This window comes from Pungitius pungitius, chromosome 14, assembly GCF_949316345.1.
Source record: "Pungitius pungitius chromosome 14, fPunPun2.1, whole genome shotgun sequence".
Taxonomy (NCBI): Eukaryota; Metazoa; Chordata; class Actinopteri; order Perciformes; family Gasterosteidae; genus Pungitius; species Pungitius pungitius.
The window spans coordinates 12,110,048-12,137,907 of NC_084913.1; the positions used below are offsets into that span (position 1 = coordinate 12,110,048).

The 27,860-nt window shown below is 45.0% G+C and overlaps 1 protein-coding gene across 1 annotated transcript; it reads left to right on the forward strand.

Annotated features, from left to right (window-relative positions):
* Positions 1 to 746: 746 nt before the first annotated feature.
* Positions 747 to 27,286, forward strand: plekhh1 (pleckstrin homology domain containing, family H (with MyTH4 domain) member 1). The gene is made up of 30 exons (XM_037486269.2): positions 747 to 1,100; positions 4,939 to 5,116; positions 10,617 to 10,679; positions 11,091 to 11,240; positions 11,334 to 11,417; positions 11,659 to 11,740; positions 12,048 to 12,221; positions 12,892 to 13,631; positions 14,112 to 14,190; positions 15,214 to 15,305; positions 15,407 to 15,554; positions 15,906 to 16,042; positions 16,196 to 16,306; positions 16,531 to 16,617; positions 17,006 to 17,164; positions 18,330 to 18,410; positions 18,609 to 18,788; positions 18,879 to 18,990; positions 19,632 to 19,744; positions 20,916 to 21,092; positions 21,221 to 21,318; positions 21,425 to 21,602; positions 22,221 to 22,376; positions 22,843 to 22,940; positions 23,173 to 23,314; positions 23,432 to 23,574; positions 23,686 to 23,815; positions 24,059 to 24,142; positions 24,673 to 24,819; positions 25,629 to 27,286. The coding sequence occupies exons 2-30, from the start codon at positions 4,970 to 4,972 to the stop codon at positions 25,779 to 25,781; spliced, it is 4,245 nt and encodes a 1,414-aa protein (XP_037342166.1). The 5' UTR covers positions 747 to 1,100; positions 4,939 to 4,969; the 3' UTR covers positions 25,782 to 27,286.
* Positions 27,287 to 27,860: the final 574 nt, after the last annotated feature.

The following is a 27,860-nucleotide window of genomic DNA, read 5'->3' on the forward strand; positions in this document are numbered from 1 at the left end:
TGTGCTGACATTAGCTAATCAAAATCAGTATGTTGTTAGTGTAAGTCTAAGCTTATCATATTGACCCAAGGGTCCACGTTTGTATTTGTCCAGTTGATATTACTATAGCTGTTACTATTGAACACAGACGGTAAACATGCAGTAGTAAAGGTTCTCTCTGCTTCACATCAGCGCACCATCGCAAACATATTAGCTTGCTGGGGTTAGCATCTGGCTTCAAGCCCTGCTACGCCTGCTGTGAGTATATGAAGGCAAATCAAAGTCAAAACCCCAGAGCGCAAATCAGGTCCATGCGCGTGGAAATGTGCGAGCCGTCTCGCACGAGAAGGACTTTTGCTCGTAAATGTTTTTTTTTTTAATGCAATAATAAGTATAGTAATGCAAAAGGCAAAAGGCATAATATAAAATTCCTATGATGAAAACAAAGGATATATTAAAAATGAAGAGCTGTACATTTTTGTGTTGGAATGTGCAAAATAGTTCTCAGTATGAAAATAGTAGCCTCCAAGAATATTAAATATATAGTGACCTGGGGTGATTTGGTTTAAGGCTACAAGCAACCCCCTATTTTCCCCTCCTCACAAGACTGTGTTTACATCCTAAAAAGAAAAGAAAAAAAGTCGAGCCAGCCTTAATGCAATATCCTGACAGGCCCCTGCACACAAGGGGGGGCCTGACTCCTGGAGAAATCTGATCCCGCATTGGGCCCTTTAAAGGAATATGGGATGAGTCTGTTGAATGGAGCTCAGAGTGAAGTCCCGCCGAAGTCTGCGCTCCGCAAACAGCGACCAACCAGCGGCTCAGCAGCACCAGCTCGCGGGACCCAGACCGGGGACCAGGACCAAGACCGGGACCAAAACCCAGACCGGGACCAAATCCAAGACCGGGACTCGACTCTGGACATGAAACTCCGCTCCGAGGAAATGAATGAGGAGTGAGGGCGCAGAGCGAAGTCGACGGAGTGGAGAGGAAGTTATGAGCCGAATTGCGACGAATTACCGGGGAAGGTGTCCGTGAGCGGAGGAAGCCGACTGAAGGGGGAGGGAAGGAAGGGAGGCAAGGAGGAGGAGGAGAGGGGGGAGACACAACGAAGTCACAAGGTAAAGTAGCCGCGAAGGACAACCGAATCAACCGCCTGCTTCTTCTGCATCACGCTGTTTCCCTTTGTCGTCAGAGGAAACATTTAAACAGGACGCAGGAGGGTATTTGGGATTAAAAAAATAGTATTTTAAGAGAATTCTGGCTGAATTCGCTCTTTTCTTTCTGCTGACTGAAGGTTTTACGGTCAATGCTTCTCTACCGAGTTGTGCACTGTCTGTCACACCTGTTCCCTGTGGCATTTTTTTGGGACCAACTCGTCCAATTCTAGCCCTTTGGGTTTCTCTAATAAGATGTTTTCAATCTATACTAACCCTACATGGGAATCCAGACCAAAATACACGTTGCTTGCATTGTGTGTGTGTGTGTGTTTTGATAAACCACACGTGCAGGCTCTTCACATCTCGAGGTGCATTTGGAGGAATCCTCCTACTTCACAGACCTCCAGCACGCTGTCTCCCAGCGCCTGGTCGGGGGTTTGTCTCTCTCTATAACTCATGCGCACAAAGTGTTTCTCCATACCCTGCACTGCTGCAGGAGACTCCAGGCTTTTAAACTGTGTGTGTGTGTGCGTGCAGGACAGAGGAGTTGCAGAGGTAGACGTTTACACCTCAGCACAGAAGAATGTCAGGGTCTGTACTTAAGGCTGAGGCTGATAATGAGTGTGGTCAGTTTGCAGAGGCCTGTCATTAACCTGAGCTGGGCCAGCGCTGCAGGTTGGCTTCGCCGGCAGAGGTGGGAGGAAATGATGTGGGCGTATAGGGCCGAGGAGGGTGGGAAAGGTACTGCAGGAGGAGAGGGCAGGAGGACACGGGGATGGAAGCTGAGAGGGGGAGTGAGAGTAGAGAGGTTCAATGACAGATGGGAGAAGGAAAGACTTGAGATGTATTCTGAAGGCATGTGTTGGCCTCTGCAGTGCTTTGAATGTCAGGCTTTGAGAAATTGCGTGTTTGAGACTGCCTTTTAAAATGTGAAGTGTTTCAAGATAGTAATAAAAAGTTGGGCAAATACTGTTATTTATCAACACCCCTTTTGCGCCAAATAACATCAACCTCTGTTTTCTAACTATAGGGAATCACATGTTGAGAAATATGTAGCTGCATTGGAGATTCCCCCCTCCAATTTATTCCTAAGATCTCGGCTGAGGTAATAATTTATAGAGGCCTACTTGAGCGAACGGGAGTCGACAGGGGCCCTCTTTGTTAAACATACGGGGCCGCAGAGGAGAAGATAAAGCAATATTTAACGCCCCCATACTCGACGCCTCGTGCTCTCAGATCATTTGTCTCCGTCTGCTTTACTACGCGCAGAGATCTGCCACGCTGACACCAATCCGCAGCCAGTGACCCAGATTTACACATATGCTCCTGTTTGCTAGGAGTTATTTGGCGGTCTGGAGGTGAGGTGGTGATGGTGGGGGCTGAAAATGGGAGGAGGGGCGGGGGGGGGGGCAAGTTGGACCTCGGCAGAGACAACAACAGCGAGGATTTGAAACGTCTGTTGGGGATGATATCACTGAACCACCTAATCACTTACATCACCGCAGCTGCATGCTCAGCAGTGTGTGTGTGTGTGTGTGTGTGTGTGTGTGTGTGTGTGTGTGCGCGGGCGCACATGTGTCTGTTTCTAATCTATTGCTGTGTGTATCTGTGAGTTTTTTTGGTAAGCAAGCGCTGAAGAGTCACGGCTGGCTCGGGGAGTGTGTGTGTGTGTGTGTCTGTATGTGTGTGTGTTTGAATGCGCTGTGATTTAAGGAGGTTGGAAGGCAGTGGAAGGTCTGATTTGAGATCTGTTCTGGTGCTGCTTGCATCCTCTGAGCAAAGGTGCAGCCAAGCAATCAGCTGTCGCCAATGCCAGAGCGAAACACCTTAGCCCCCCCCCTCGTCAAGAAATCCTAATAACCCTCTAATAACTGCCATGGCGGCCATAGAAACTGGGGATCGTTGCGTCACATTACGTCGCGCTCCGGGTGGCCCGAGTGTTACCAAACACAAGATCCTGGGAAGCTGGTATTTGTGGCTTTTTGTTATTTTATTCCTCCTCTCACCTGAATATTAAATGCTTTTCCCTAATATTCCAGACAGAGGAGAGGCTGCAAAAGAGAATCAGTGGAAGATTGTCTTCTGTGTTTCTATAAAACGTCCCACCATTCAGTGCGAATGTTTGCAACGCCAAAAGCTCTGTAACTTCCACACGCACTCACAGTCAGAATGGCCTCCGCCTCGATGTGGGTGTGATTCAGTCCGCTCGCACACCGCTGCGGAGAGGAAACTTTTGACCTCTGTTTACCTTTCGTCCTCATCCTCCTCCGTTGAAAGTCTAACTTTAGCGCTGATTATTCCGTTGGGTTCGTGGCGCAGGTTTAACAACCCCCATTATGTTCAAAAAGCAGAGAGTGCTGAGGGAATGGTCCCGGGTGGAATTAGCATGGTGTTGCAGAGAGCGTTTAACCGTTAAATGGCTTGTTTGCACCCAGCTGTTAAAGGAGGGCCTGGACTCGTCGGCCCCTGATTGGCCCAGCAGGGCTTATTCCGGCGGCCTGATTTGTCCTCTTCCCCGTGCCGGCGTACTTGACCTTCATACCGCTAGTCTTTTCCCCCGGAGAGAGAGAGAGAGACGTTGGTAGATGAACCTTGACTGTCCAGACCGGGTACAGCGGTCGGCTGGCAAAACCTCCAAATGCAGGACTTCTGTAATTTGCTTTGCTGAGTCTGTATTTATGAGCTCCCTAATTGTAGGGAGCGCCGTGGTGCAGTTATAGTTGCTGGACTTTGAACGTCTGCGTTTCTTCTGCCGGTGTCTGGCTGCACTTTGAGTCCGTCTGTGTGAATGCTGCTCAACCTTTTAACTTCAAACTCAACCTTCAACTTACTTAACTTCCTTTGGTTTCATTTTTACTTGATGGAATGCAAAATACTTGTGAAAGCTGTACGTTATACCTACTTTTACCTCAAGGCATCTATTTTATTGAGTTCACGCAGTCGGGCCGTAACCTTTTGTTAAATGCGCGAGAAAAATAACCAGTAGTCAATCTTCCTCAGGTAAAAATAACCCCAGCGCCCCAGTTCCTCACATTTAGCACTCGGGCCCATTCATTCTCACACATTCTTTCCTCCTTTCTTTGTTGAGGCGAGCTGACGCCCCCCCCCCCCCCCCCCTTCCCCTCTCTTCTGTAGCTGTGATGGGACTGTCATGCAGAAAGACACTATTGTGCTGCTCAGGATCCCGTTTCACTCTTGCCTTGTAATTAAGAAGGGATTGCGTGGCGAGGGAGTTGTGGGTGGGGGGGTGGGGGGGGGGGGACCGGGGGAATGGGTTAGTAGGTAATTTGGCTAAAAAGCAGAGCGCTGACCTGCTTTGTAACCGGCAGGCCTGGGAGCCGGCACGCATGAACCCAACTCCCCCACTGACACACAGCCTCCCTGCTGGGGTATTGTTCAGTGTGTGTGGGCATGTGGAAAGAAAGAATCTGTGTTGGTTTCAGATGATTGTATGTGTGCTTCCTTGTGGTTTCCGTGTCACAGAGAGCAACTCATAAAGTGAGAGGACGCTTTCGTTTAACTTGTGTCACCGTGGACCCATCGTTGCTTTACTCGCATTTTCTCCCTGAATCATGCGGAAGTGCGGTCAACAATGAGCATTTCTAGAGGTTGAATCACTTTTCTCAGTGAACCATAACAGGAGCTGGACAAGGCTACGCCAGGAAATACAGAAACATGATTACTTTATGTGTCATTTGCCGCCGTCATAATCGCGGGCAGAAAGCTATTTGGATTAGTTCTATGTGACAAAGCTATTAGTACGTCATATAAAAGTAGACTCGTGGCGTCTGTGTTTCAGTGCGGTCCGAGCCTGCAGGCAGAGCGCCGGCATGGCCGACGTGCTGGAGAGCGCCGGCGGGTCCCGGGATGTCAGCGTGGCCAGCGTGGATTGGCAGAAGCGCTGCATCGCCCTGGAGACGCAGCTGCTGAAGTTCCGGCTCCAGGCCGGAAAAATCCGAGAACTACTGGCAGAGAAGGTAAGAGAGAAAATCATGGTGGTCGCTACTAGAGCAGGCAGAAGCTCCACGACTGTGCTTCGAACTAAGCCTGATTATAATATAGGCGCTCATCAGGTGGAGATACAAGCAATGTTTGAATTAAAACGGGGACATTAAGTATTTCCACCTACAAAATGTGTGCACCCTGTGCCTGCAAGGCATAACTACTCGGTGGCAGACTAACAGGACCACAGGGAACATGCACCAAATATTGGATGAATCCAAACTCAATATCATTTGCCTCAGAACTGAAACTTGGGAGACCACGGTTAACAAAGTTGTCTGCTTTAACAAAAAAATCCTTTATTGCATATGAATAGTTGGGAGATGACAAGAAACAAAGGACTCAAACCAGGATGTTGCAGTTTAGGCATTGTCCAAACCACGAGGGCTTCTCAAAGTCATTTACCAGTTAGAAACCAAATGATTGATTCACTAGAAGTGCCTGCAACTCAAACCTGACACAAATAATTTACCTCAAAACTTTCAATTCTGAGTAAGAAGATCAGCCAAGATGTAATTTTCCTCTGTACATTCCCGAGGGAGATGTGAAATGTGGTTTTCCAGCGTGTGTCCCGGTCAGAAACTCAGCCACTAAAGGAAAAAAGGAGACTGTAGGTAGAATGGAAGTGAATCCGTTTGAAAGTCAGGAGTGGATGACTGACTGTATGTTTGCGCGTGTGTGTAAAGACGGATGGGATTACTGCGTTCATTTGGTAAACAGTTGCTAAACCCATTCTGTGTCATCAGAGGTTGGCTACAGTTTGAGCCAAGATGAATATTTACCATCTAACTCACCACTTCTGAGGCTTCCTCTCCAGTTAAAGGGAAATAACCGCCGGACAAACGCTCCTACAGTTACAGCTGCTGTGAAGAAGACACTTCTGAACGTTATCAGCTACCATGAAGAACGGTTCTCCTGTCTGCACCTTTGTGCAGTTTTCACATGGTTTTCTTTGCAGCTTTACAGTGAGGGTTAGAGGGCAGCTCTTTATGGACAAAAATGGCTCGAAGCTGCTTTTTTGTTTGTGTGCATCGTCTCTAACCGTGAAGCGTGAGACTGGTTCGTTCAGTCTGTCAACACAACAGGATGTTTACAATTCAAACCCATGTGTCCGATAAGAGCGGGACGACTCCCTGCTGTGTCCTCGCTCAGGTTCTGTGAGACGTCCAACACACACACACACACACACACACACACTGACATTAATAACTTGTTGAGGTCTTCAAACCGCATAAGAATCTTATTGCGAAACATTACAAATGTATTTTTTTTAAGGATACGTCTCGTGATCAAATACATAATCAACAGAATCAAACTTTGGATCTGAAAAAACAACTCTGAAAGCATCATATTTCTGTTTGTCCAGTCAAGCCGGAGTAAACGCTATCGATCGATTAGTTGGAAATACGTCAGATGAAAGCAAAACTACTAATGAGGCTAATGAACACTAGTTCATTTGGATCTGCCTTTCAAACATCGCTGTGGTGCTAAATAATCTCTTTACCCAGATTCAGCGTACAATCTGCCAACTTTGAAAAGGTTTCTGTAACCAAAGTGTTCTGGTTTCGGTTAGTAGTCCAACTCGTCTCAACCAGTCGTCCAATAAACTGGCTGCTTTTGAAATAATCTCCAAACCATCTCCAACTCCATTCCTGTATCTGAAGTTGCTAATCCGAACTGTAAAAATAACCAGTGCACGGAGAAGAAGCCATAGCCTAGATCTCCGCTGGCTGCACCAGAACCTCAGGAATATAACCCCCCCCCCACCCCCCAACCCCAGACGCTTCTGCATCGCCAGACCGCTATACCACGTGTTCAGAGACTGGCTGCCTAATGATACCAGACCACCAAATGTGTCTTCATCTGCAGCAGGAAACACGCCAACTTCACTATCTTCTCTGTTGTTGAGAAAAAACCACAATATGCCAAAAGACAAAATGATTTGGAGGCTTAGTGTGTGTCAGCATGTAATGATACATTAGTTGGATTGATTGCGTATCAACGTATTTCTGGTTATGATCTTTTTTTCCAGGATCTCTGACAGTAAGAAAATACCAAAATGATACCAGCCTGATGCATTAACCCCAAATAAAGACGTAGTTACAGTTTGCCTCGAAAGTGCTACCAGCATTCAAACATTTGCACACTTGTACAAACACAGTGTTTGAAAGTATATCTTAGCTTTTCGTCTCAGCCTCAATGCCAAAAACGTAGTTAAATCTTTCTTATACAGGATAAATTCATATCCAGTCGATCTCCAGCATTCACAGTATTTATTGGGAAATGTTCTCTTTGGGCATTTTGCTACAAAACAGGCTAATTAATCTCAACGTTTTTCTTCCCCTCCTTTCATAAACACTCATGCATACACACTGTCACACACACATAAACACACACGCCGCTGAGCGAGGTTTAAGTGGAGCCCCGTGCTGCTGACTGTGTCCTTTTTAAAGGGGGGGGGGGGGGGGTGCTGAATGACTACGATGGCGTCATGTTATTACTGTTTGGAAAGTCTGCTTTGCGCTCTTCATCTCCCCCTTTGCCAAGTTAGGAGTGTGTAACGGATTGACCCACTTTGCTATGGAAAGACACGGAGGGAAAAAAAGGAAATAGTGTAGGTGGGTGCCTGCGACGTGGCCTCCACCCCCCCCCCCCCCCCCCCCAGGGGCCGACTGCAAGTGAGTGAGAAGAGAGGAAGGAGATGTCCCAAATGCCCTGCGAGGAGTACAAAGGGTCAAGTTTTTAGTGTGGACTAGAAAACCCCAAAACAACGTCTCTCAGCTGATGGACAAAAAAAGACAAGGAACTTCCAGCAGAACGAACAGGAGGGTTTCATTTTCTACACCAACTTTGTTAGCTTTCTAACTGATGGAAACCCCGGTTATTTGTCTCTGTATCTAATGAAGTTGTTTGATCATCATAATATCATCAAACTCTTTCTCTAGCAGTGTCGTCTTTCTTTTTTGCTTGACCTGCTCATCCTCCAAGCCGTTGAACAGAGGTTTTAAGATTTAACGATTGAGCTGTTTTCATTGCTGACCATTAGCTGTGCTCAAAAGTTAATGATTAACAGTCAGAGCACTCAGTTACATACTATTTCACACTCAAACCACCTCCTATGTTTAAAATAACACCCTTTGTGATCAGTGTTGTTAGCACACATTGGGATCGTGATCAAATGAATGTGACAAAACGGACGGTAAAGTGAGAAAAATGCAAATAAATTTCAATAATAATAATATAATAATAATAAATGTATTCATAATAGTCAAGCCTCCGGGATCTCCAGGATTTCAGTAAACAGTTGTTTAGTTTGTGATGATCCGTTGTCTGCAGCCAGCTCCCGTCATATTATTATTATTATATTATATCAACTATATTTTTGAGTTAAATGGCATGAATTAAACTTTAGTAGAGGATGAGACTGGTATTCTATATTCTTTCATGATTTTCCAGTAATAAAATGTGGCACAATGCATAAATAATTAATACGTATCAATACAATATGTATAAATGAAAAGGAAACCCAACAAAAGCAGGGGATTTGTTGGCAATGAGAAAAATACTGACCACCGTGGTGAGATCTTTAAGTCTGCTGACTTAACACTGCCAAGACAAAGCTTGATGAAACACGAGTCCCTCCTCGTCCATTTGCAGCCCTCTCAGCAGCAGCAGCTAATGTGTTGCACTACGACTGACAGATGCTGGATTGCAGACATATTTGTCTCCCGCCTGCTCAGCGGCGCAACAGTTGGACTCCGCTGTAAACAGATCCACAGTCTCGCACTTAGTTACTAAAGATATGTTTGCAAGCAAGCAAAGAAGTCTAAACGGCTTGAAATAGCCATTAAGCTAAATGTAGCGGTAGTAATCAATAAAACATAATGGAAGAAAGCCATTTAAATAGATGGTTCAAAAGAATGCTAACACATATACAGTTCATATCGCTAATACTTAGCCAACAGTAATAGATGAACATAAATAATTAAAAAGAACTGAAAGGTTGGAAGAGTTACAAATAATGGACTTGAAATATGAAAAGTTATTGGATTTTTGGTCGGGTTAGCTCAAGGAAACAATATACACTGCATATTATACAGGTCAAATATTGAACTAAAAGTGATGCATTAAAGTAGTTAGCCAAAGTAATGGATAAACACTTAAAATGGCTCAAAGATTAACTAGAAGTTTCTGCTACTAGATGTACAAATGCAGATTTCACCAAATAAATGTAAGAATGTATTATGCTGTAACATGATATGTTTGGATTTGGAACATGACAGATTGTGGTCTTCTGCGTGGTTACGTCCTAAAAGACGTGCTAATCTTTTAGACGTTTTTGAAGAAATTGCATCGCTAGGCAACGGCTTTACTCGCTGTATACATCCTGTCGTACACTACAACAATTTATAAAGTGTTATGTTTTATTATAAAATCGTCCCCGTACCAAATGAACCCCCTTTGTACTGATGAAGATGTTCTCTGTATTACCTCCCTCCTGACCTCTCTTTTCTACATTGTGACTTCTTACTTACTTTCTACTCACCTGAAGTGCTTGTCTTCATCTCCTATTTATTGTTTTTGAGTGGAGGTCAAAGTGCTGTTTGTTCTCGCTGAAGCTCGGTCGAGCCTTGGACCCACGATGAAGGCTTTTGACCTTGAGGCGAGGAGTCGCCCAACCACCAACCATCCACATGCGCTCAGGCTTCAGTGAGTGTAAACCTGGCCGAGCCAAAGCGTTCAAATGCTGCGACTGGTGGATTCTGGGAATCCGGGGGCCTTATTGTGAGGGTGACGAGAGGCGAGAAAGAAAGAAAGACAGAAAAGAAACAAAAGGCAGGGGAAACAAAGATGACGGGAGGAATTTGAATTCATCTCTCAAGCAGAGTGAATGCATCAGTACGTTTGTTCTCCTTTCACTTGGGTCACTGACCGCAGAAAAAAGGGAGTCCTGGGAGACCTGTGTGTGCGTGTTGCTGAGAGAGAGAGGGCACTTGGAGTGTGTGTTTGCCTTTTGAAACCATGAGTATGCATGCTTGCACAAGAGGTGACGCAAGCTTGTGCACACATGCACAGCAGAATTCTTCCAGCGGTAAGAAGATGTTCGGCCTCTGCTCACGCTGATGCGTGATCATCTTTCCTCCTCCCCGAATGTGTACCTTCATCTTTCTCTCGCAACAGCTTTCATTGTGACGGAATAATAATCAGGAACGGGTTCCTTGTTAAAGCCTCCCATTATATGAATTTTTAATATGTCTTTCCTACGGCAAACGAGAATCAATTGTGTCAGGGAGTGTATGGTCGTCTGGCTTGGTGATCTAACAGGGCCTTTTGTGGCAGATCATTTGATGCGTCTCGCTGTTGTTCTGCTCTGTGGGGAGTTTTCTGACCTTATTTAGATGTAACTCCTGAACACGTTATGTTTATGTTTGATGTTAATCAAAACGCCGTCAAACTCTTTTGTCTCTATTGTAGATGCAGGAGCTGGAGCAGAGGGTGACGGAGGCCGACCAGCGGGCGGAGAGTGCAGAGAAACAGGTTTTACACCTTGTGAAATATTAAAGGATAATTCCACAACATCACCAGCTAAACATGGGCAAGAAACGCATCCGTGCTCGGCACTAACCGTTGCCACTGGGTACCACTTTCAGAAATGGGTTTTAAAGATGAATTCTTAACCAGTAAGAAGGAGTTGACCTTTGATGGTTCTTCACCAAAGGACAGGAAGCTTCCAACACCACACATCCCTTAGTCCGTCTCTTATGCTTCATTACTGGTCTTCCAGGTGTTTTCTGTTGGTGGTAATTTAATGGTGCCCTGTTTTTAAAACAAGAAAATACCTGAGGGCTTAGACAGATTTTTCTTGTCAGCGTTGGCAAGAGTGTTTCCTTCTGGTGCCCATCAAAACAAAAGCTTTCTTTTCTCACTCCGCTAATTATGCATTTTTAGATCCACGTCATGGAAGAAAAGCTGAAGTCTGCAAACATACAAACCAGCGAAACGGAGAGCTCGTCCTACAGGAGGTATCAAGACCTGACCAATCGGGTTCAAGAAAAAGATGCTGTGATAAAGAGATTAGAGGTGCAGCTGGAAAAACAGGTATATGGACGAAGCCATCAGATAAAGACCAGAAAAGTCCATTTATGTTCATAAAGTGTTGGTTGAAATAATTCTTCTTTTCCCGGACTACAGATCTTCGTCAGAGCCCAGGAGGCTAAAATTATTGAGGAGAAGGCAGCCAAGATTAAAGATTGGGTCACTTTTAAGCTTAAAGAGGTAAGCTCACACAAGTAGGGATACAACGCTCATTTCAGCAAGTCCTCCCTCTGCCGAAAGACGTCTCCCGTGGCGACAGGAGATAATTGTGACAGCCGGATCATTTGAAAAGTGCTTATTTATTAAACGCATCACTGTAAGCTTTAAAATCAGATAGTCCAACGCCATTATTTAATTTGTTTTACAGTTGTACAACTACCGTTGTGATTTAAGATGTATGCATGCATGTGGTTTGTTGAAGATGGAGCAGGAAAACCAGCTGCTGAAAATGGCCAATTTGAAGCAGACAGAACAGATTATGTTGCTGCAGGACAAACTACAAGGTGAAAAACAACAGAAAGCTCTAATGTCTTATTTAATGTATTTTTTGGCTGATTTTTTTTATTCCAAAAAACAATAATTGCCACAGTTTATACATAAACACTCACTGACATTCATAAAGTAAATCAAATGATTGAACTTACATTAGTTTGGGATATATATAATATATATGTGTGAATTGCACTCCCTAGTATTTCTTGGTTATATTATCAGTATTTCGTCAGCAGTCGAAGGTTGTGTAGACACGTAGGGAATGAACGTATCTGCTAGAAAATACTTTAAGAGCTGGATTCCGTCTTTCTGCTCCAGCCCTCTTAGAGAAACCTGCGTCCTCTGGATCTCCTGCCACCTCCCCAATGATGGATACACACCTAGTGCCCAGCAGTCCGCTGTTTCCTCCCAGCTGCCCCGGCACTCCACCTGCCCAGGATGACAGCTGGAGGCAGGCGGGGGCTAGAGGGGCCGCTTGTAATAGCAAGACAGGTGAGCCTGATTTGTATTATCTTTGGATGGGAAGCAGGAAGCCTTTGAAGCAAAGAGCGTGTTCTTTAACTTAAGTCTGGCTGATGACAGGGGGCATATTTGGCCGGATGTTGGACGGATCGCCAGCCTCAGCATTCAGTCTGCGGCCATTGTGTGCAACACTATTGGGATGGTGGGATTGGTTTTTGGTGACTTGTAGCTTCTGCTAATTATCTGACATGTTGGTATTCGTTTTAATAAGTGGCAAACTTACAGAAAGTGGCAGTCATGTGGAAACATCTCAGGGGAATTGCAGATATTTGTTTAAATGTAATTAATTGTTTTCAAAGTTACAAAATGACATTTGTTTTTTCACTCTATAGTGTAATGGAATGTTCATCTGTAAGGAAAATGCTGCTGGAATCCTTGTTTCATATTTACTTTGCAAATTAACTTTTGTTATCATTATACCCGTTTCCTGCATAAAGTAATGCTCCTGCCGAAAAGAAAATCTATTTTATTTATAGTTAGTAAATCGTCATTCCGGTGAAATACCTACTCGAAGCTTAAAAGTGTCATCTTTAAAAGCTGTTTTAAACAAATATAAGTTAGAATTATATGATACGTTTTTCTTTGGACATCATTCCTATGTGTGAAGGGGTCCTCAAATTTGAACGATTTGCCTCCTCAGATGTGAAAAGGGCCCCCGAACAGTCCAGTAAGGGGATTTCTCTTGGAGACCTGAGAGCCCATGATGTTCTCTCTCAGGGTCGGAGCAGGGAGGGACCCAGCTGCCCAGTTCCCATAAGTGGACCAGAGCTCCCAGTGGCGCTGGCAGGGTGCTCCGACAACTCCTCCGATGAGCTCAGCAGCAAGTTCCGCTCCCAGTGCCTCCACTCGTCCTCCTCCTCTTCCTCTTCCTCCTCGGCCTACGAGATGGCCCAAGGGCCGAGCCCCCTGGAGTCGCCAGTCCTCAGGATAACACCCAAAAGTCCGCTCCTGTCGCGCTCCCCCTCCACTAACAACCCTTTCCCCAACGCTCCAGTCCACCAGTCGGGCGCCAGCATGACGCTCCCCAAAGTACGGACTCCGCTCACCCCCCGAGACAGCATCCAGCTGGTCAAGAAGCACTACAGCCAGCCGCAGCCCAGCCTGGACCGACTGCACCACCTCAACGTTAACATCGACATCATGACCCCGTCCTCCGCTTCCTCCCCGCTCAAGAGCGCGGGCGCGGCCAGCTCGCCCTTCTCGCAGGTTGTGGAGGAAACGGACATTGACGACGGGCTTCCCGTCGGCATGGACGGCGTGGTGGAGGGGTCGGGGGCGGAGGAGCCGCGACGCAACGGAGTCTCCTTTGTGGGACTCCCAGAGGAGCAGGAGCAGCCCGATCCGCCGCCAACGCCCCCCTTACACCGCTTCCCTTCATGGGTATGAGAGACCTCCTCCCCCCCGTTAGCTGAAATCTGCACACAAACAAACTTAAGTGTAGAAATCAGTTAGCCATTATATGGTGGGCTACTTGTGTGACGTTTGTCTTGATCTGTTGCCCGGCAACCAGAGAACGCTCAACAAAGTTGGTGTTCACGGCCAAGAAATAGTTCATCCCACTGTTAATAGAAAGATTATTAGTTTTACTCTTGTACAAATGAAACAAACAAGACATAAAAAAGTTAATTAGTGAGCTTTAGAGGTGTTATCTTTGGACAGATGATTCCCTGTGTTAAGTCTTTGTGCTAAGCTAAGCTAACCAGCTGCTAGAAGGGCTTTGTTGATCCTCTTTTGTAACGTTAAGGCAAATTGGGGTATTTCTCAAAATGTCAAACTATTCCTATATTAATGTCAACAGAGATTTCTTTCTAAAGGTGCGTAATGAATGTTTGAGTGAAGTGAATTTCGTTCTCCCTGCAGGAGAGTCGGATCTACGCTGTGGCAAAGTCAGGAATGAGAGTATCGGAGGCCTGTCCTGGAGCCAGGGGCCCCGGACGAGGTGAGCACCCTGCCAAAACTAGCAATCGTCTTCTTCCTCTCGACTTTCCTTCTATTACGTCCATTTCATTTCACTTGTGACACAGAGGGCATTACAGCAACAGTCTAACCCTGTGTGTGGTACTGTGTGCCTGTGCTTGGCTGGTGTAGAAGACGAGTCATCACTGTGAGGTGACATGTCACTCAGGTGATGCTCAAGCTGCCAAGGAGGATTGCTGGTGATTAGAATATGCCATTGCTGCCTTTGATGACACTTCCTCTGGCCCAAGGGCTCCACACACCCTGTTCTTTTTTTTTTTAAAGAGCCGATGAAGTGAGCATAACAGTGGTGAGATTTAGAGGGGTTGCTTTTGAATCAGCTAGGATGAAAGGACGGCTGCAGTTTGGGCGTGATTACTGCTTTGCTTTCTGTCCCGATATCATCCATTTTGTCAGGATGCAGGCCGCTAGGTTTGACAGCACTCTGACTATTGAGTTTCTTGCCATCCAGGGAGAGGACGCTGACTGCCGAGTGGCTGTTGTGGCTCTTCAGCTTTCTCTCATCCTTTGCTCCTTAAGGTGCATCTGTTGTTGGCGCATTTAGATTTCAGGCAGATTGGATATCATGGTCCTTGAGATGCATATGGTCTTGCGTCAAATTACATAGGAAAGATTATGTATCATGTAATGTTTATATCTGTAGCGATGGGTGTTTCCAGCTTACGTTGCTAAGTTTAAAACAGCAGAGTATTACAAATGAAAAAAGAAACCACGGATCTCAAATAAAAACTTGAATTCCTAAGCAATGAATGCACCATATTCATTGTGGCTAATGTTAGTTAAATTATATTTTTGTCTGACTTACATTGCAGAGGGAGTTATGAGACTGTCACTCTTGAGTCATTAAGCGGATGTTACAGCATGTTTTATCATTTTTCTAACATTTAATTTATGGAAGCTGTAAAGTAATTAGTTACCACTGGACCTCCATTTACATGTAGATAAACTTTTAGTCGGAAATAATGTTTTTGCGTGTATGTTGCAGGGTCGAACTTACCCCAATACCCAGCGGCAGGTCCGTTCTCCCAGTTGATCTATAAGAATATCAATGTACCAGTCTATACCACACTCAAAGGGGTGAGTCAAATTGTACTTTTTTTACGTAGCTTGTCAGATACTTTCTGCATTTAAAACACCAGGGCTTTTTTTAAATCATTCTCAAATGTGTGTTTTGTTAGAAAGCCACTCAGATCAGCAGTGTGCCTCTCCTTGATGACGACTCCGGGTCTGAGGACGACAGCAGCTCTCTGGCCAGTTTACGGACCTCCATCCTGTTGCCGGACAAGAAGGGCAGCGTCCCCGGGAGCCCGCGTGCCGCCAAGAGGGGTGAGGTTTACACACAATAGGGTTTTATCAGCCTAAAGTTAGCACCAGTTTTAATTTAATAAAAAAAACCCTTCATATCAAATGTCACAATGACCCCCATTGATCCTGAAGTTTATCATTCATACGGGGAGAAGTACAGGGATACAAAGGCATCAGCCGGTCTGCGCACCAGAACCATATGCAGCTGCAAAAGCTGCATTCTAAGTGCAGAAAGTACCAAGATACATAAGAAATCATTAACTAAAGGAGAGGAAAGGAATGCAGCTCCAGCATTGAACACTGCAGCGCACTGATTCCCTTGTTGGAGCCTTCGGTCTTGCTTGCTTGCTCTCAATCATCTGCTCTTCCTAGGCGTGTCCATGTCATCCATCAGCTCAGAGAGTGATTATGCCATTCCTCCTGACGCCTACTCCCTGGACAGCGACTACTCTGAACCAGAACATAAAGTCCAGCGCACCTCCTCCTATTCCTGCGAGAGCACGGGGCCTGTGAGTGGAGCCCTGTGTCACTTCCACAGCGTTACTCTACCAAAACACCAGCTTACTGACAAGAGTGATGATATGATAAAGAAACCATTAGTCAAAGCCCGTATGAGCAGTCGATTGTGTTTAAATGACTCCCGGGCTGTTTGTTTGGTTTAGGAGATGCTGGAGAAGTCGGGGTACCTGCTGAAGATGGGCAGTCAGGTGAAAGCCTGGAAGCGCCGCTGGTTTATCCTGAGGAATGGAGAGATCCTCTACTACAAATCTCCCGTGAGTGCGAGCCTGCCTGCCCGCTTCCTTCTAAGGTTTTGCTCTCTGCGCAGAAAACATTGCACAAATATTTCCAGAGTTTGTGTGTTTCCGTGCGAGAGGCCTTCAGTCGACAGCGCGAGCACCGTCTTGCAGCTCATCCATAGCGATGTTGGTAGTTTAGATTCAAAAACCTTGTGACGGCAATTATGATAATCATTTTTGATGGTGTTTGCTTTTCTCAGAGTGATGTGATCAGGAAACCTCAGGGTGAGATTGAGCTGAACTCTTCCTGCCGCATAGTTCGTGGAGAGGGAGCACAGACCTTTCAAGTGAGTGGAAAACATGTCCCGTATCGAGGATTCAAAAAGCGATTTACTTTGTGTTAGCAGAGTATAACTTGTAGTGCAACAATATAATTTGTTTCTACTACAGGCTATGTAAAGAATTGAAATGGTAACACATGCTTTTAAAGAAGATCTACAGTTGGAAATCACTTGTTACAGGGCAGCTACACACTTCTACTAGCTCTGCATCACCGTAGAGCATTACTTCTGCATACCAGAGAAGCAGCTTAAAATGACGTCAGGTATAGCATTGGTCTGGAATGTTTTCCTGGCTCTTTGGCGGCTGATTCTGATCTCCTGTGACACAATGAACCTATCTCAATCGGGCCTGGCTTAGCATTTTTCCCATATTTCTCCCTTTTTGTCTAATCAGCTGATTACAGAGAAGAAGACCTTCTATCTGACCGCCGACTCTCCCAACATCCTGGAGGAGTGGATCAGGGTTCTGCAGAACATACTCAAGGTCCAGGCCAGTAGCCCGGTTACCATGGAGACCACCGCCAAGCCCACCGTGAGGGGTTGGCTTACTAAGGTCAGCAACAGAAGTCGAAGAAATATAAGTGGTTCATCAGTAAAATAACCTAAAAAATCTGAATTACCCGACTACATCGATACCTATGTTTGTTAGCTAAATGTGAAGCTATACTCCTCATCAAACGTAATAAAGTATTTGTGTATCGGAATATTCCAGGAATTTACAGATAAAACAATTAAAACCTTCACAGTTGTTGCTTTTACAGCAGTATGATGCTCGTATGTTCTTCTTTCATATGTTCTAAGGGCGTTTTTTTTGTATTAGCAAACCAAAACAGAAGTAACAATAGACATTTTACTCAAGAAGCTTGAAGAAGCTTACTAAAATAATTCATGGATTATTAATATTGTTTTTCTGCCCACCGACTATAACTATACTATAACTTTTCCATGACATCAGTCTCACAAACAGTATTAACATGTTTAATGAAACATATTCTGTAGCTTTTGAACTTGTATGTGAAGAAGCCTTGCCCCTAAACCTCTTGCAATAATGCAAGAGCCTTTCATCAGGCTTTCCCCCTGAAGTGGATGCCAGAATTTACACCTTTTAAGACAATTCTTCCTCTTTGTGAAAAATAGAGACGAACCTGAAGCAGATCCTTGAAAACCTTCAGGTTGGGACACGACTGTGGGGCCGAGCTGCTGCAATGCTTGAGAGCTCCTTCCCTTTCAGACCCTCCTCTATTTCCTCCCTTTCCTTAGCCATGTCGTCTGGTGCTAGAGTTAAAAAAAAACACTTCAACATCTGACAGGTGTGTGTGATGGGTCTCTGACAGATGACTGACAGCCCGTGTCCTCTCACCAAACGCCAAATCCCCTCCTGAGCGTCGTCTTTGATCTGCTGGTTATGTCGTGATGTCAGTCCAGACAAGGGCTGTTAACCCCTGTGACCCCTTTTAAAGGGATGCACAGCTGGTTTGTGTTGACGATATTCTTCAGTGAAATCGTTGCTCCATTCAAATCTATCTGAAAGAAGTCTGTCGCAGAAAGTAATGGCTAATTATCAGCAGAGGCCGAATGGACTGTTTGACAAAAGTTAGTTAAATGAATGATTCAGGAAATCAGTCAAGCTTTTAAAACACAAAGAACACAAATCATAGTCTTGCATTTACTGTTTTTTCAGTCTTAAATTTGTCTATTCCATTGTCTTCTGGTTTCAGGTCAAACATGGACACTCTAAGCTGGTGTGGTGTTCCCTTGTTGGAAAAGTGTTGTCCTACTATCGTAATCAGGAAGACAAGGTTAGCAAGACTTCCCACTAATGCTTGTAATGTTCCACAAAAAGAGGAGAGGTGCTTACAGATGTTGCTAAGGCCAGAAAAAGATGGTGTAATTATGTAAATGATGTAGTTTTTATGTCATTGAACACTCTCAAATCTTGAACTTGATATCTCCATCTTTTTGACTACTTATTTGCTGATTTACATCCTTTTTCTCAGTTGCCTCTGGGTCAGCTGAAGATGCGCGAGGCCTCTGTGAAGGAAGTGGATCGTTCCTGCGATTCAGATGAGGACTACGAGGCAGGCAGTCGAGGTTTCCTCTCCTCCCACTGCACCCTGGTGGTCCAACCAAGAGACCAGAGTCCGACCTACATGCTCATTGGCACCAAGCAGGAGAAGGTGATGTGACGAATGAATGTAGTGCACGTTTCAACGTCCATCCTTAGGTTCTGGATTCATTTATGTGTGTTTGCACATTCTTCTGCACAGGATGCGTGGCTGTATCACCTGACTGTGGCAGCGGGCAGCTGTGCGACCTTCAGAGTGGGCACAGAGAGCGAGCAGCTCATTGGTAAACTCCTGGATGCAGAGGGAGACCCAGGTTAGGAAATCCCTGTTCGACAGCAAAGATGTGTCATTAGTTACTCTATTATTATGATTTGTGTTAATCAGAAATGGATGTTAATAAAATAATAAAAATCAAATAATGTCTAACTTAAACTGAGAATGTTTCTACCAAGTTAACACTTATGCATTGAGTTGTTTTTGAATATTTAGTAAAAATGTAAAGTAAAAGCACAGCTTTATTCCTTTTTGATTAAAAGCAATTTTGTGTTGGCTTAAAAGTCCCTCAAATATACACAAAGAATACCTTCTAGTAACCTCAGTGCCCTCAGCAGTAGCTACGGCTGATGACACAAAGTGCATGAGCACTGCTTACTATGTGTTGTAAATGTACTTGTAGCACAGTCCATGCACCGTTGACTGAAAGGCCAAAGTCATCCTATAAGTGGATAGAAATGCACTCAGTAGCATGCTACATGTTATTTTGATCCACTGTGTCTGACAACCCTAATCCACTCTGCAGACTGTGTTTACGACGGTAGCACTGAGTGTGAATAACTGTCAGCTGTTGTCATTGTGGCTTCGAAACTCTATCTTGTTTGTGTGTGCGTGCGTGCATGTGTTTGCGTGGGTTGCTGTGTGTGTGCGTGTGTGTGTGCACGCTTTTTCTTTTCCCAGAATCTGCTTTGTGGAGGAGCGGGGCCTTGAGCTTCTGCAAGGAGGGTCTGCGTTCGCCTCTCACCACTCTGCCCTCCGAAGCTCTGCAGACCGAAGCTATCAAGCTCTTCAAGGTCAGTCTCTCTCTTTCCGTCCCTCTACCTCTATTCCACTTCCTTCCCTCCTCTTCCTTTCATCCCTTTCTCTAAATCTTACCTTTTCTGTGTGGCCCTTGCTGCGAGGGCCTGTTCAAGGCTTCATCCGTCCCACTCCAGTTTGTCCCTCCCATTATCCCTTCCCACTCCTGGATACGCTCTGTGGCCCTCTTCCCCTCTTCCCCGCTTCCCTCTTGTCTCTAGACCAGATCAAAGACTCGAGCATGAGGGCCCCAACTCATTAAAAGTGTGGAAGAGCGATAATGGCCTTGATTATCTGCTCTGATTGAGGCTAACCATTCCTCTGGTTTACAGCCAGTGTGAAAGGCGACCCCTGTAAAGACGAGACATGGGAGGTCAGGGCCTTCAGAGAGTGGCACCAATGGAAATGGATGCCACGAGATGGGGGAGGAGAAATGGGATCAGAGCAGAACGGGGATCTTGCAGGAAGATCCCTTTCCTCTCTTTTCAGCCCTGTGGCCCTTCAGTGCGCCCACCCAGAGGCCCCCTCCACAACAATCCCCGCTCTAAGGGATTGAAAGTTGAATGGATCGGCCCTCTCTTTGACCAGCTAGCCTTAACAAACAGTCACAAACACACAAAGAAACAGAATGAATGGAAGGCACACGCTTTTCAAGTCCATGCTCCACTTCATGCCTTTGAAATTTTAATGAATCTGACAAGGCTGATGAAAACTCTCAATCGGTTGAAGACTAAGGAGTCTGAAGAGAAGGTGCCCTAACCCTGCATTCTTTGTCATGGCCATAAGGGGAGGCGTCGTCTGGCAGATTTTACAGTTTACTTTAATACAAGCATGATGTTCAGTTTTGTAAATGATGGTTCCATTTACAGTCAAATAAACCATGGAGCCGGGAATGCTAGTGGCGACCCAAAAACCATAAAGGTGACGACCAAAAGGCCAAACTCAAGGGTTCAAATCATCCGTGCAAAATCCCTTGGACATCGTCTTAGATACAGTCTATAATTTCACGCAGAAGATTACAAATGGGGGATGAGAAATCCCCGAGTTATTATATTTAAGTTAAGATATTTGCTGACCTCATTCTAGGATTTGGTTGGTTTTAATAATTTGGACTTTGCAATGCAGTGGAATGAAATGCAAGAAGTCTTTCTTCTTCCTTCTCTGCAGTCCTGTCAGCTCTTCATCAACGTGCTGGTGGAGTCCCCGTCTGTCGACTACCACACCTCGCTGGCCCAGAATGCTTTGCAAGTGTGCCTGACCCACCCGGAGCTGCAGAACGAGGTGTACTGTCAGCTGATCAAGCAGACCAACCGCCGAACGCCACACAACTACTCCCTCACGCAGGTCAGCCAGGACCAATCAATTCCATGAGAAATGGGGAAGTGGTTAAACACACAAATGAAACAAAGGGCTTAACTCTGAGCTGCAGATTTAAAAGATGTATCCATAAAATGCAATCTTTCTTCCTGTAGTGCTGGCAGCTGTTGTCTCTGTGTGTGGCTCTGTTCCTTCCTCAACAACATTTCCTTTGGTATCTAAGACAGTACCTGCAACGCAATGCTGACCCCAGGTGAGACGCCCGAAGCTTGTAGCTGACACGTGACTCTATCCACAGTAACTACAACCACATCCGGGTGCATTGTCTATATTTCCATCCCATTGTCTCGTCACACAAGGAGTGAGGTGGGGAAGTATGCAGTGTACTGCGAGAGGTCTGTGCAGCGAACGCTGCAGAACGGAGAGCGGGAGGCCAAGCCGTCCCGTATGGAGATCGTCTCCATCCTGCTGAGGAACCCCTACCACCATTCCCTGCCATTCAGCATCCCTGTGCACTTCATGAACAACACCTACCAGGTAACAACGAAGCGCAATCCCTGACCCACGCTGCAGCTTCCTTGTAATCGCGTCTCATTGACCTCTCGTGGGCTCCGTTACATCGGCCCCCTTTTAGAAGCAAATCAAAGAATCTCCAACAAACTAAACGAACAGCAGCATCAGCACATTTCTGCTGATGTGAGGAGACGTGCTGATGTTGCTGCCACAATATTTGTGTTTGGGCCGTGATTTTCTAATCTAATCTATCCAATCGATTACTTTGTACTTTGCAACTCTGTATTTCTTAGTTTAGCCTAGTTTGCTGATAGAACTGATTAGACAACAAAAATCACTGTTGTAACTTTCTAGAATTGCAAACATCCTGTTCCAAGATTTTTTGGCACCTGAAACTCATGGATCTGTTTTAACAAACTGGACTTCCTAGATCACATTTTATCATCTCACTGGAACTTGAGACTATACAACTTTTTATTTTTATAAGGCTGTTTTCTGACTCAACTCCTCTCTGCAGTTTTATCCTGCTGCTGTGGTTACTTTGCTCACTAATAGGCGGCGCAGTTTGGACTAAAAACCACAGGCCGCCCCCTGCTGGCTCTGGTTTCCGACGCTTCTCATCTCCTTTTCGTTCCCATGTAGGTGGTGGGTTTCGACGGCTCCACCACGGTGGAGGAGTTCCTCAATACGCTGAATCAGAGGATCGGCCTGAGGAAGCCTCAGCTCTCTGGGTTTGCTCTCTTCACTGACGACCCGTCTGGCAAGGACCTGGAGCACTGCCTGCAGCCGTCTGCCAAGGTAAAAGTCTGGGTCACTAGACATAAGTGGAGGGAGGAAAACCTCCCCACACCACCGAGGCTTTTGTGGTGCATTGATTCCTATCATTTGTCTCATGTTGCTGAATATTTGAGAGGATCAGCAGTTGATAGTTAAAGATTATTTTGACAAATTAAGTTTGTCCCTTGTGGTGACTTTTGGATGTGTGTATGTGTGTGTGCAGTCACAGGCCAGCGAAGCAAAGCTTTACTCTGTAATACAATTCCCCTCAATCATGATGAAAGTGGTGCTTCCACTTTGTTTTCATTCTGGTTACTGAAACTGAAATCCTTATGTTTCAACAGCCTGAAAGTGGATCCACGGCATTTATAACTCTGTCCAACAGCATGCAGGCCATTTTAGGGCAGACTTGTGTCTTTCTCTGTTGCTGTAGATACAATAATAAGCACACGTCTGCGTGGACACTGACTTGTCTTTCTTTTGACAGATCTGTGATGTCATTTCCAAGTGGGAGCAGGCCCTAAAGGAGCTGCATCCTGGGAAGAATGAGGGGACGCGGATAGTTCGTCTTACATACAAAAGCAGGTAGGATTTCGATTGTCACATCTGTGCTTAGCAAAAACACACATTACCTCATTATCTGTCATGACGTGGTCACAGACACTTGTCTAAACTTGCATCAAACAATAGTAGATGGGGATGTGATCCGTATTTTCCAGGAGTGTGTGTGTGTGTGTGTGTGTGTGTGCGCATGATTACAGCCCCTTATAAGACGATGATGACGACGACTATTTATTTTTTATTTGTGCATACACAGGTTGTGTTTCAGATCTCAGGTGAAAGGAGAGACGGACCGAGAGCGCCTCCTGCTGGCGTACCAGCTGAATGACGAAGTTCAGCAAGGCCACTTCCCGGTCAACAAAGAGCTGGCTCTTGAGGTGGCCGCCCTCATGGCACAGGTCTGCAGAGCTTGTGTCAATTAACATGATCAGAAAATACTTACTGTCAGCTGGAATTCTTATGTTTTTAACTCATCTCTATTTCAATCTATCTCTCTTCTTTGATCTGACCTCCAGGTGGAACATGGGGACTTGGAGAGACCAGCGTCCTCCTCTCCCACTGGCTCTCCTCAGCCGAAATCTCAGCTGATTCTCCTTCAGGCCTTGGAGCGTTTCTACCCCAAACGATACAAACAAGACTGCAGCTCAGAGCAGCTCAGGTAAAACAAAGATAACTACTGACTCTTTTTTTTTATTATACAGATTTGTTGAATGTTTAACGAGTCAGGTGAGATTTAAACTTGCACCAATGCTCCCCCGTCTCCTCTCAGAGATCTCACGGAGCGTCTGGCCACCAAGTGGTCTTTGCTGCGTGGGTGCAGTGCGCCTGAGTGTGTGAGAATATACCTGACCGTGGCTCGCAAATGGCCGCTATTTGGAGCCAAACTCTTCAGTGCAAAAGTAAGAAGAAAAAGTCCACTTCTCTCTTTTTTGCTGCATGTGATGTCACACTCTGCACAACGTCGTGCATATTCAGTCCTTGATTTGAAGTCTTGTTGAAAACAAGCGTCCTCTTCAGTCATGAGCGCCTGAACCCTAACGCGTCCCATCCATCAAGCTTTCCAGCCCAGACTGGACCCGTTTTGGCTGCAATGTTTACCGCTCACCTGTAACATAACCTGGCTTTGTTTCCCCTGTCCACAGCCGCTCCCCCCCTCCCCCGTTGAGCAGAGCCAGGTGTGGCTGGCAGTCAATGAAGATGGATTATGTGTGCTGGACTATGCAATGGTGAGTTTCAGACAGATAGCTCCATCATCAACAGTCTCTGCCCCTGTGTTGTTACACATAACGTGGAAAGAGAGAACATTTTAAAAGCTGACGTCCCTCTTTAAAACTGGCACACAGCTGAGGAGCTTTGCGGGGCCGCCGGTCTGCAATGATTTTTCATTTCGTTGTGTTTCAAACACCAGAAAACCACAGGAGAATAAAATGCCTCCGACTTACCGCTCTTGACCCTGACAGGCAGCCGTTCCAACGCGTAAACCACGTGAGCTTGAGCTCTGTCATTTTCAGCGGCCCGTGTAGATCCATTTCACTCTCTGGCGGCTGGCGTTCGCTTTCATGAAAGTCACGGAGGGAAAAAGAGAAAATTACAAGATGTCGCTGGATGTAATGTCACGCTTCTTTACACTCAATTTAAAAAAATCCCAAACCAAAACGATTTCCTTAAAAGAATTCCACACTCTATTTTGGGAGCGGCACTAAAATCGTAACATGCTCCCTGTTTATGTCACACTGGCAATGCCTTTGTTCTTCAGCACACGCTGGTCACACACTCCTACAGCTCTGTGATTACCTTCGGCGGCTGCCGTGATGATTTTATGGTGGTGACGAGCCAGCAGAGGGACCCTGGAGTCGGGAAGAAGAGCGTGGAGAAGCTGCTCTTTGCGATGGCCAAACCAAAGGTAAGGGTCACGAGTACGTACACATCGCCTATTTAGTGCTTTAGTGCTTTAGTGCTTGCAAAGTGCTGACAGACATAATAACGATAGAAAGGTCAACACAGGGCCCGAGTTAGACCTGGATAACAATGGATGAAGCTACAATCAAAACAGTCCATACAATAAAAATAAAACGGGAAATAAATACAGGAACAAACATAGTAAACACATTTTTGTCAAATCTACAAATAAAAATCTAGTAATAGTAAAGTGACGAAATCACACAAAAGTCCAGTCAGTGTAACTGTGTTTAAGAAGAATCGCCCCACTGAACAAACTGTAAGAAAAGTGATTGAACCTCAGTTTGTGAATTTCAAAAAGCTCTAATAAATGTCCACCTACATCTGCACACATGTTCAGTTTCCGCTCTCCCTCCTTGTGAGACTCCCTCACCTGCCACTGAGTGACTGATTTCAAAGAAGGAAGAATCACCATTAGACTAGAAGACAATCAGCTGGAACCTTATCAGGACATTGCAATTTAGAGCTTGTGAACGGTTCAAACCATCCGCTTCTGCCACTAGTAGCACTAAGTTCAGTTTGTCTGAAAAATATATTGTAAATAGATTTTTGTGTATTAAAACATGTGGTTTAAAATACACACAGCAGGGGGTGTTGATGCAGGCGTGGTGGGTTTCACCTGACACTAAATGTCTGTAAAACACCAGCAGCTGTGGTGTAGAGGAAATGATGCCGGCTGGATCGAGCGTCCAGCTGCGCAGAATGAAAAGAAAACGTCATAGCTTCACGTTAAAGCGTGCTCCCCTCTCTCAGATCCTGGAGCTGACTCTGCTCATGGCCAGCTACATCAACCACTGGAACCACAGCCTCCCGCCGGCCTCGCTGCAGCCCCCGGGCCACTGGGACGTGGACAGCAAACACTTCCCTGCCATGAACTACACCACCAAGGGCCCCACGCTACTGTGAGCGCTGCAAGACAACACGCCGTTTAACTACAGGGAGGCCAGGCGCTTTTCATGTGGAGGGGACGACGAGGACACGAGATCAGGTCTTATTAGACTATTTATTACTGCAACAAGTGTTTATTTAGATTTAAGATTTGAATGTTGAAATTAATGTTGAAATGCGTCAGGGGTCTGAGGACCTATTTACTCCCCGCAGCGGGATCCATGTAATCTCCTGCCGTTACTTGCCTTCATTCTAACAGTTCCCATTTTTTCAGACCTCTTTGCTGTGGTAGGCTGTTGCCTCCTGCCAGCTGGGTGCACTGGAACACAGCGTAGTGTGTCGCTGCCTTTTATACCACAAAGGGTCACTCATTCTTAACAGTGCATGAGTTTCATTTCCGCTCCTTCGTGAGGTGCTGTGCAGTTAGAAAGGGGCTGGTATAAGCATGCAATGTTCTCTAGATCTAATGAAAAACTATTTGCATTTTAGATTCATCTGATGATTAATTTGTGAATAACATTAGGAAATGCACGTCAGGAAATACAAAGGTTGTCCAAATCCTGAAGCCATTTAAGTTGCTGTTGACTTGTTATGAAGCCGTCTTACTGTGTATGAGGCTCTGGAGAACCTGAGCGGGGAAGACTGTCCCACCCTGCTGCAGGGAAATCAGGTTTCTAAATATTTTGGCCACAAGGAGTGCTAAATTCATCACTAAAAAAATGTTTCTTACAGTAACTTTAACTTTGATGTCAGTGGCTTTCAGAAAAAGAGCAAATATCTGCATGTGGGAAGCCTGAAACCAATAGGTTGTGTTTAAAATGACTTGCGTTATTAAGCGATTATCAGATGAGATGCAGAATTATTTTCTCTCAACTAATTAATTAACCGACAACTCTTACCTTGATTCAATTTGGATTTTCTTCTTCTAAACGGGGGCAGTTTTTACCCCATATAAATTAAGGCCCTATCTAAGAAGCCCTTTTTAATCCTTTTCTATTGTTTTGCTTTTGTTGTTTAGCTCACTTATCTACCGGAATGCAAGTTAAATAAAATAAAAAAAGCGATTGTGGTTGGTTATTGAAGTGATGTGACTGAGGTACACAATACCCCGATGGGGAATGAAAGGCCCACAGACAGTGATGTGTGTCTGAAGGGCCGAGCAGTGCAACAGGTCGCTGTGTTCATTGTGCTGATGGTCATTAGACATACAGCGTATTCATAATCAGGTCCTCCAGTGTTTTAATCATCATACAAAAGGAAGAGGACAAATGAAATGAAAAGGACTTGAACTGTTTTGGATTAAACCACTTTCTTACTTGTGTCCATATTAGTTATTTATTTTTTACTGCTTTATTTTTTGCTTAAATGGATTTCCTCAACTGTTATGTTCATATGGGAAAACTTAGTTTCCTTCGTGTAGCAGAGTAATTTAAAACCTGAATACTCCTGGTTATCTGTACTAGAAGGTGTTTATGTGTATTAAATGTTGTGTGTGGTTATAGAATAAACTGGATAATCCTGTGTTCCTGTGTGTCTCCTTATATCTATAAACAAAGAATACATATACAATACAAAACAACCAAAATACAATACAGAAATAAATGAAGATCTTCAACTCAAATTTCAACATGCATCATAATGCATCATAAGTGTGGTGGAAATTGGTGGATTAAGCCCTTATGAGAAATCCAAAGTATCACAAACGCATTTGTTTAGGTATTTATTACTAACTAGAATATAGAAAAATAAAGAATACAGAAATCAACCCATGCCGTGAATACAGAATCCAAAACGCTGATACAACACAGTGTTTTTTGTAGTCCTTTAAATAACAGCTGTGCTTTAATGCATCAATCATCTTTGTTGTGCTGGAGTGTGCTTTCCCTTCACAAAACACGCTTTGCCTGAAATCCATTCAGCAAACACAGGATTCAGTGACACAATCCATACTTCAGTCAAAGCTCCTCTTGGAAAAGAAGAACCGTGTATTCTTCGCTATGAACCTTCGTCCGTCATGCAACACATCCATGAACTGCAGTGTGTGCTGCTTGTTCACCGTGTTTTACTGGAGCTGAGGTCGTTTGGGTGGAAGCTGTT

Coding starts and splice junctions, on each gene's coding strand:
- plekhh1 (XM_037486269.2), top strand. CDS start 4,970: ATGGCCGACGTGCTGGAGAGCGCCGGCGGGTCCCGGGATGTCAGCGTG. Junction 10,680..11,090: donor CGGAGAGTGCAGAGAAACAG/GTTTTACACCTT, acceptor ATGCATTTTTAG/ATCCACGTCATGGAAGAAAA. Junction 15,555..15,905: donor CCCGCGTGCCGCCAAGAGGG/GTGAGGTTTACA, acceptor TGCTCTTCCTAG/GCGTGTCCATGTCATCCATC.